The sequence below is a fragment of the Pterocles gutturalis genome, unplaced genomic scaffold (assembly GCF_000699245.1).
Source record: "Pterocles gutturalis isolate BGI_N339 unplaced genomic scaffold, ASM69924v1 scaffold5952, whole genome shotgun sequence".
Classification (NCBI taxonomy): domain Eukaryota; kingdom Metazoa; phylum Chordata; class Aves; order Pterocliformes; family Pteroclidae; genus Pterocles; species Pterocles gutturalis.
In genome coordinates, this window is record NW_010107755.1 from 1 (window position 1) to 9,158 (window position 9,158).

Sequence of the window (9,158 nt, forward strand, 5' to 3'; positions counted from 1 at the left end):
ATTGGCCCACCTCTCAAGCCTGTCAAGTTATTTTAAGAGTATGCTTTGGAGTATGCTTTTTTTAAACTGTTGATTTCCCTGTATTTCAGCAGAAGGAGCTTGCTCAGTGTTTCTCCTCTTTTTCTGTTATTTTTATTTGATTATAAGGATTAATTGATAGATGGTTTGCATTGGCAGAAGGACATCTTGTGACTGACTTTATTCTGTATGGTTAAGTCTGAAGACTTCCCGTGCCCAAGAGAAGGATGCCCTGAGGAAGTTAGATCGTCTGAATGACTACGAGCAGCAGATTGAAACGCTGCGGGATGAGATTTCTATCCTGGATGCCCAAAAATCTGTTCTCCAGAGCAGGTAGGAGTGTTATTCAGAGAAGTCACTGAATCAGAGAAGTTGTTCATGTTAGGTAGCATGAATTCCCTGCTCATTTTAAATTAAAGCATTAATACAAACTAAGCTTTTGTACTTTGTTGTAAAGCAACATAAACTCTCTAACTGATTTCTCCTACTGCCCAAATGTTTTAATTTCAGGCAGCTGTATTAAGTTTCTGGAAAAACAGCAAGAGAACAGCTTTACAAAATACATTGAGAGCAACTGTACTGGATAAAAAGAGATAGTTAGGTTTTTTAAGTTCTCTTTGAATATTTTACCATTACAGAGCAGAATGCGTTGTTATGTTCTCATTTGTTTGAATTTACAACTCTTCAGTGGTACTAGAAGAGGAGTAAATCTCCAAAATATTACTAGTTAAAAGTGTGTTTCCCTGGGACAAAGTGCCTGGCTGTACACACTTTAGGAATTACTTTGATTTTATTGTTCAGGTTCTAGCCCATAAAATGTATTGACACAAATGTCTTCATATTAGGCTAGCCAGCTACAGCTTTACTTCTTTAATTATATTGACTCAAAACCTCAGTGTACCTTGATAATTAAATTGTCACAAAACTCTGTACACTAGGCAAAAGCATCTGAGGATGGTGAAGTGACCTTATGCTTCTTTACCTGTCTGTCATAGGCTTGCACGGAGCTCCTCTCCTTCCCCAAGGCGCGGTGAGAGCAGGTCATCTAGTCCACTTCCCCTGAGGAGCTGCTCACCTGGCCGAGCCAGACGTACAAATGCTTCGCGTCGCACCTGCCTGGTAGCTCGCTTTGGTGACATTTATGCTCAAGAACGTGTGGATGCAGAGACCATTTTGAGGACGTACATCAGTGACTTGGAGATGGTCCAGAGGATAATATACATTGCAGCTGTGGTAAGAAAAAAATAACATTTATTGTTTTACAGACCAGAAGTGTTTTATAAAATGTTATGGCTGGATTGGATTCAAATTAGCATTTCTGTAAAGTATGAAGAAAACTTATCTTCTTTTTTCCCTTTTGATTTTTCTTTTTTCCCCTCACACTTTTACATTGAACTCTCAATTTAGTGCCCATTTCTGTCTGTCTTGTCCCAACATTATAACAGGGTCAGTAATCTAAAAAAAGGGATGCATAGGAAGACTGAATGGCTCTGAAAGGTAGGTTCCTGCACTGAACAACACTGCCTCATTTTTGTATGAATTATTTTGAGAATACTACATTTTGGAAAGTTAAAAATCTTTCCATATCATGCTCCTCTCTTGCCTGTAACTATGTGCTTTTCTGGTCTTAGAATCATAGAATAGTTTTTGTTCAAAGAGACCTTTAAAGGTCATTGTAGTTTTAAAAGAAAGCCACTAGACAGCCTATTGTTTAAAAAACCTCATGGGCTGAGGCAAGGACAGGGAGGGCTCACTCACCACTTCTGGTCATGGGACGTGACTTGGGAAAACAAGAAAAACCAATTGAATTTATTAACTATTTACAATCAAAAACAAAAGCAAGATAATGAGAGAGAGAACTACATCTTAGAAAGGTCCTTCTCCCCCATCCCTCCCTTCTTCCCAGGCCCAAAGGCTTTGTTCAACCTTCTCCCCCCTTCCACGGTGGCACAGGGGGGCAGGGAATGGGGGGTGCAGTCAGTCTTCCGCTTCTTCCTCCTCAGGGGAGGGCTCCTCACAGTCTTTCCCTGCTCCAGCATGGGGTCCGTTCTCACAGGAGAGTCCTTCACAAACTGCTCCAACCTGAGTCCTTCCCACACAGGGTCACAGTCCTCCGACAGCTGCTTGTCTCCGGCGTGAGTTTTCCTCAAAATTCACAGCCTCCTTTGGGCACAGCTACTTCAGCTTCTCATGGACTCCATGCTGCAGGGGAATCTCTGTTCTGGGGCACCTCCTTCCTCTTGTTTTCTTTTCACTGACTGGAGTGTCTGCGTAGCTGTCTCTCTCAGATCCCACTTCTCTCCACCGCAGGTTCTTTTATTGTCTCCAGAGGAAGCTCACTCTCGGGTGAGCCACGGCGGAGGCTTGGGCTATGGCAGGTCAGCTTACAGGAGAAGCTGGGCAGGCAGCTGGATGGCCGGGTCGGTCCGCCTGGGCCAGGCCCTGCCCGGGGCCACGCCCACCCCCATGTTCTGTGCCCCCTCTTAAATATGTCATTTGCAGAGGCGCTGGTCGGCTCAGCCCTGGACAGGGGCAGGTTCAGCCTGAAGCTGGGGAAACTTCCAGTTTCTCACAGGGACCATCTTGGTAGTACTCCTTCCCCCGCCCCTCAGGCTACTAAAACCTTGGAGCCGGGGGTGGAGGTGAACTCTTAGCAGTCACTTACAGGAGCCACCGCTGTAACCCCTCTTTTACTACAGGAGCAGACCTGGAGCTAGGGGAACTCTTAGCAGTTACTTACGAGGTCCCCCACTGTAGCCCGTCCCTTGTAGCTCCACCAACCTGACCTTGAATGTTTCCAGGGCTGGGGTATCTACCACCTCTTTGGGCAAACTGTTCCAGTGTTTCACCACCCTCACTGTAAAAAATGTCTTCCATACATCTAGTCTGAATCTGCCTTCTTTTAGTTTAAAACCATTGCCCCTTGTCCTATTGCTACAGACCCTACTAAAAAGTCTGTCCCCATCTTTCTTTTAAGCCCCCTTTAAGTGCTGAAAAGCTGCAGTAAGGTCTCCCTGCAGACTTCTCTTCTGGAGGGTGAGCAATACCAACTCTCTCAGCTTTCCTCATAGGAGAGGTGTTCCAATCCTCTGATAATTTTTGTGGCTCTTCTCTAGACCCGCTCCAGCAGGTCCATGTCTTTCCTGTGCTGAGACTCCAGAGCTGAATGCAGTTCTCCAGCTGAAGTGTCATGAGAGCAGAGTAGAGGGACAGAATCACCTCCCTCAACTTGCTGGCTGTGCTTCTTTTGATGCAGCCCAGGATATGGTTGGCTTTCTGGGCTGTGAGTGCACATTGCTGGCTCACATCCAGCTTTTCATCCGCCAGTACCTCAAAGTCCTTCTCTGCAGGGCTGCTCTCAATCTCTTCATCCTCCAGCCTTTATTGATACCTGGGCTAGCCCTGACCCAGGTGCAGGACCTTGCACTTGGCTTTGTTGAACCTCATGAGGTTCACAGGGTCACTTCTCGAGCTTCTCCAGACCCCTCTGGATGGCATCTGTTCCCTCAAGCATGTCAGCTGCACCACTCAGCTTGATGTCATCTGCAAACTTGCCGAGGGTGCACTTGATCCCACTATGTCACTGTGGGAAGCTTTTCAGTTCTGACAATGATGATACTGAGTTAAATTCATCCTCTCAGATCACTGATAAAAATTTGATCTCAGTCTCCGGAATTTCAGTAGATGTTCTTTATGTTTGCAGGAGTCTTTTCATGCAGCAAAGATGGCGTATAGGCAGTTTAAAATACGTGTAAGAGAGACCCTGTCTCTAGGTCACTCTGGGCCTGAGTCTCTTGAAGACGCTGTCCTGGACTACATACTTCGTCATGAGGATCTGTATGATGTTCAAGCCAGTGTCAATGTAAGTCAAGGGCAGATGGGGAAATGACTTGTTGATCTATTTCAGTGGCTAATAAATTAGGAGTGTGTAAATTAGAAATGCACTGTAACCTGAAGAAGGAAAAAAGTTTATTGCATGGATTTGATGTCTTGTAGCAGTTTATTTTCCAAAATAATATTATGATATGGCCCAGCAAGCACTTGTTTTATTTGCCTGTGACTAGAATGTCTCTGTCTGCCAAAATATTTTTGGCAAGATACAGTGTAACTGTTTTAAACAAATAAATATGAGCTAAATTGCATATTTTTTCTGAAATTCTGTGCTCTACTGAAAAGCTGCATCTCCTTCCTAAGACTGATGTTAATGATGTAGCTCATACTTTTTTCTAGAAGAACAGTGTATTCTTTCTGAAGCTAGTATTTTCTGGGGTAGCCTACGACAACATTGCTGGAAGCTTCTTATACTGATATTCATAGAAAGCTGAGAATATTTAGGAGAGATTTCCATAGTTGCCAGTGAATAAAAGTGTTAGTGAGCTCAAATTACTCAATTGTGTTTATTTTTAGGAAGTAATTCGCTCCATGAACATCAACCCAAAGATTTCATTTCCACCAGAAATTGATTTCATTGTGATCAGCAGTTTGATTCGAGAGTTGTGCCGTGTGGCTTTTTCGATGCAAACACTCATTCCTCCTCTTGATGTTGCTTTTGGTACTGATGGAGAACTTTTCAGTGAGACCAAGTAAGAACTCTTTATTTTCAGTCAGATTCTTACTATTAAAAAAAATGCATCAGGCTGTATAGGCTGCTTCTTTCCTACTTAATATAAAGGTAATAATAATGATGATAAACATTCATTTGGGGCATATATTCCTGTTCGGTAGTGAAATTGGTATGTCTTCAAGGTTTATGATGGTATATAAGTGCTGGGATGTAGACCAGCGTTGACAGCTTTTTTTTAATGTACAGCAGAGCAACTTTCTGGATAAACTTCAGTCTGTAGAGCATATTTAATTTTTCCTTTAAGAGGAAAATTATCATCAGCTTTCCTTTCCCTGTTTAGTCTCTGTCTGCCTCCAGTGTTTCTAAAATGGATGCATCTTTGTTCCTCCTTTCTGGCCTGTTTTGTAGAAGTCATGATTACTGAGATCTGGCAGTTGGTGCTTGATACCAGGATCATCAGCATGTGTGCTGTGACCTCCAGGCTGTGGCTGCTGTACAACAAATAGATCTTAATACACTCCCACCTCTTCTGGTTTAGAGCTGAGCAAAAGGAAAAATGCCTTTAAAAAAAGGGAATTTTGTGTAAAAAATGCACACCATAACACAGTTTTTCTTTTTTGCATAGGGTCAGGGTTGGCTGCTTTGTTAGTTGGTGGAAAACTGTAGGTTACTTTCATGCCTTCAAGAAAACTAATGGGATTGATAGCTCCAAAAAAATTGCTCTCAGAAGCAAGAAAAGCCACACCAATAAGGTGATTTCTAATAATAATTTAAAATAAAATGGAACCCAGATGGGGAAGAGCTTGAGAAGCCAAGGAGACAAATAGAGAGGATAAAAGCAGCCCTTCAACAGGAGAGTGCAAAGTCATACGTGACTAGTTAATGATCCTGTCCAAATACTGGGCAGTTAGCTATTTGAGACCCAAAGCTATTGGCTGAATTAAGAAGGCTGCAATGCTATGGTTTAGTTTTGGGATGCTTTCTCCACCTACTTCATGTGTGTGGCCTTCAAAAACCAGGTGTAATGTGTTTATACTTGCTGCTGTGTGAGACATATGCACACATCTATCCATCTGTATAGGTGAATATGTGGCACAGATATGTTTATATGTATAAACATATATGTGGTACACAGAGATGGAGCAAAATCTATGGAAATTAAAGTAGCTCTGTTATGTGTGATACCATTCTGTAAAAGGGCTGGCCAAACCTCACTGTATGCTATATCTTCCTCCATGCAGAGCTTGATGCCTCTGTTTACAGCATTGTTTTATGTAAATTGCTATTGTATATACATCAGTGATGTATATTGCTATTTTTTATTTCAGTTATTTAGTGTTTGTTTTGAGTTTGAATCCACAAAACCAGGCATGTATTATTCAGCCAATGCTGCAGACTTAGGGAGGTAATATGTATCTGCTGTGTTAATACAAACCTTAAAAATATTTTTTCTTAGCTAAAAAGTCACTGTTTCGTCACCAATATCTGAGGATCTTGCTAATAAAATTGCTTCTTATGTCTCATAAGATAGTAGGATTTAGCTTTATAATTGAGATAGAGTATTTCCATATTATAGGGGTCTTGTTTTAGCAAGATATTTCAGGAAGATGAGGTGACTATGCTTGCCAAAATGCTGCTCAGGAGATTTAATCTGTCAGTGGACCCAAGAACCATGGCTTGTGTGGGGCTTGTGCAAGAATGTGGTCTAGTGGCCTTCTGAAATATGAGATGGGTTTATTGGACTGTCTCTTGGTATGAGTAGAAAGTATGTTTTGCTAAGTCTTACAAATGCATTTCTTCTACAGGTTCACTTGAAGAATGCTTATTTTTGTGATACAGAAATATTGTCAAGAAAGATGTCTATGAGCTGTAACTAGTGTTCTGCTTTTTATCACCATTGATGACTTGAAGCATCCTGTTTATCTTTTGGCACTTATATGTAGATATTTCTTGTACTGTGTTTCAACAGGTACCATCGTAGTTTTGACTCTGATTTCACAGCTGCCTTGGTGGCCTATCATGTATGGCCTGCTCTGATGGAAAATAATGTTGTAATTGTGAAGGGAGAGGCAGTCACAAAAAGAGGAGCTCTGGTATGTACTTTTGTTAAGGGACACATTAAGGGAAGTCATGGGATTTAAACACTTTTAAAATCTAAAAAGATAAATTCCTCATTGTTCCCTATATGGCTGGAGTTTTGTATATCAAGTATTAGTTAGGCTTTAGTGCCTCTTCCTCTATTTAGGATGAATAGTTCCATTTGCCTTAATGTATTTGTTACACAGATGTATGATTGTTGGTAGAGCCTGTTCTAAGGAGAAAGTTTACTGTGTTTACTCTCTGTCCTCCAGCCTTGTCTCCAGCATGGCAAGTCTGCTTGCCAAGTCTGTGTTTATTAAATGCCCTCTCTCAAAAGAGGTTTGTCAAACTCTTCTCTTGTAGTGGTCTCACAGAAGCAGAAGTAGAGGCAGAAGCCGCAGCCGTAGCCCTAGTCCTCTTCTATCTCGTCATGTAAGTCCCAGCTGAATGCTTGTAACATAAACAGCATCAAGTATTTTAAACTCAGAATGTAGGCAACCTTTTAAAAATGCTGATGTGCCACATGTACATTTTAATTCTAAGAATAATTGCCTTTGCTGGATCTGGAATGAGGTGAACCTGAACTGACAGGTAGTTATTGCCAGGTATAATTATCAGTGGAAATACTGTATGAGACCTAAACCATAGTTAAATTCTCAGAATTATCAACTGTGGATCTTGGAATGCTTTCTCCCTACCTCCCCCTTCTGAATAACTAGTTGCATCATCTGTAAGTGTTTTAGTAATCTTGCAGTACAGATGCAGCACCTGGTCCCTGCCTCCTGGAAGTACTATTCTAAATTTATTCTCTATTGCCTCAAAGGAGGAGAAAATCACTGTAAGGTGGGCAGGAGGGGAAGAACTGAGGTGGTGCTAGTAAGATATGTGAAACCTTAGAGTTCTGCATATGGTATAGTTACACAATATTTTAAATTATTCTGCAAAAATCATGTATATTTTTCTAATTGTTAGCCCATCTTATTAAATTGACATAGGTGCTCTCAACTTAAAATGTGAATATGGAAAATGTGAGAGGCTTTGGGTAAGAGTCACTTCCATGAGCGTGCAGGGTGTGAAAGAAAAACTAGGAAGTTGTTGAATTTGACTTTGTAGCAGTGGAGCTGCACTGTCAGAGTAACATGTGCAAGTTTTCTGAATGTTGATGGGTCCCCAGGTGCCTTTCTTGGGTACAGTTCTTTAGCACACCTGAATTTCTTTTTCTGTTTTTCTTGCAGTTGTCTCGAGGCCATAGTTCTTCACCACGGAGAAGCGGAAGCCCAAGTAAGTGGGCGTATTAGTTCATAATGACTCATAGTTTTCACATTAAGCCCTTGAATGACTGAGCAAAGAGACAAAATAACATGCTGAAGGTCTCTGATTCTAAATTATTTGTCTAAATCTTATTTTTAAAATGGGTAGCCCCTTTCTTTTCTGTGTGTGGAAAAAGGCTGAAATTTCTGACTTGGAGGAGAACTTGTTTTTCACTCTACTCAGACCACTGTCATGAGTTCCCTGCTGGTTGCCTTTATTTCAGCCAGTTCTCTAGTAAGTAAAACTTGTTCTCTCCCCCATGCGAGAGACAGTTAGCTGCATGCCAGCTGGCTCCATGCCTTTCAAAATTCAGATAGAGATAGCTAAGTGGCGATGGTGAAGTGAGAGGTTTCAAACAGTATGAATGTGTGCCCATCTTGAAGCCAAGCCAATTCAGAGATTTAGAAAAAAATTGTTGTACTGAAATGTGCCTTTTTCTTCAATAGGGTGTTAACTGAACATGTTCCTGTGATTCAGTACATCCGGATCCAACAACTTCACTGGTGCCTTTTCTCTTCAAGAACACCTCAAATCTTGCAATAATTTGAATGGCAATTGTCAGACCAAATGGAGTTTTTGTTCAGTGTGGGTTTTAGGATTATAGAAGGCTTATTTATAATTTTAGAAACTAATTCAGCCCTTCTAGTTAAAAAACAAAACAAAGCGAAAAATCCCCAAACCACCAGTGCATGCAATAGAGGATCGTACTCATTTGGCAAAATTTGCAGAGCACTGAGGAACCGATGCTGTAATCCTGCAGATGGAGATGGAATTATTGCATCCAAAATGTTTTCCACCGATACCAAACAATGCAGTTTATCTTGATAGGATGTTTAATATAACCAAACTGGTGAATGTTGCAAAATGTTGAAGTTAGCTGTTACTTGAAAAAAATTTCGTTAGCTGGTGCTTATTTAGAATTTTAGAAAACAGCAATAATCTTAGGATGTGCCAGTCTCACATAGCATCCCTTTAAATATGTCCTTGCGGTAAAGTGAATTTTCTAATTACAAGGCAGAAGTTGCACAGAATAGTCGTAAACTGCCAATACTCCACAATCCCCAGAACTTCATTGACATTTATTTATGAAAGCACAGGTGTGTACTTGTGTGTGGCTTGGCCCCGAGCCAAGGGCTAACCCGCCACATTCCTATCTCAAAAAAAAAACCCCAAAACAAACAAACAA

The 9,158-nt window shown here is 41.2% G+C and overlaps 1 protein-coding gene across 1 annotated transcript; it reads left to right on the forward strand.

Annotated features, from left to right (window-relative positions):
* Positions 1-216: 216 nt before the first annotated feature.
* On the forward strand, positions 217-7,942 carry SPATA18 (spermatogenesis associated 18; the record flags this gene model as incomplete). The annotated part of the gene is made up of 7 exons (XM_010088214.1): positions 217-351; positions 1,014-1,251; positions 3,722-3,880; positions 4,426-4,601; positions 6,552-6,675; positions 7,025-7,093; positions 7,897-7,942. Coding segments are annotated over 7 exons (947 nt in total), but the record flags the coding sequence as incomplete, so codon positions are not given.
* Positions 7,943-9,158: the final 1,216 nt, after the last annotated feature.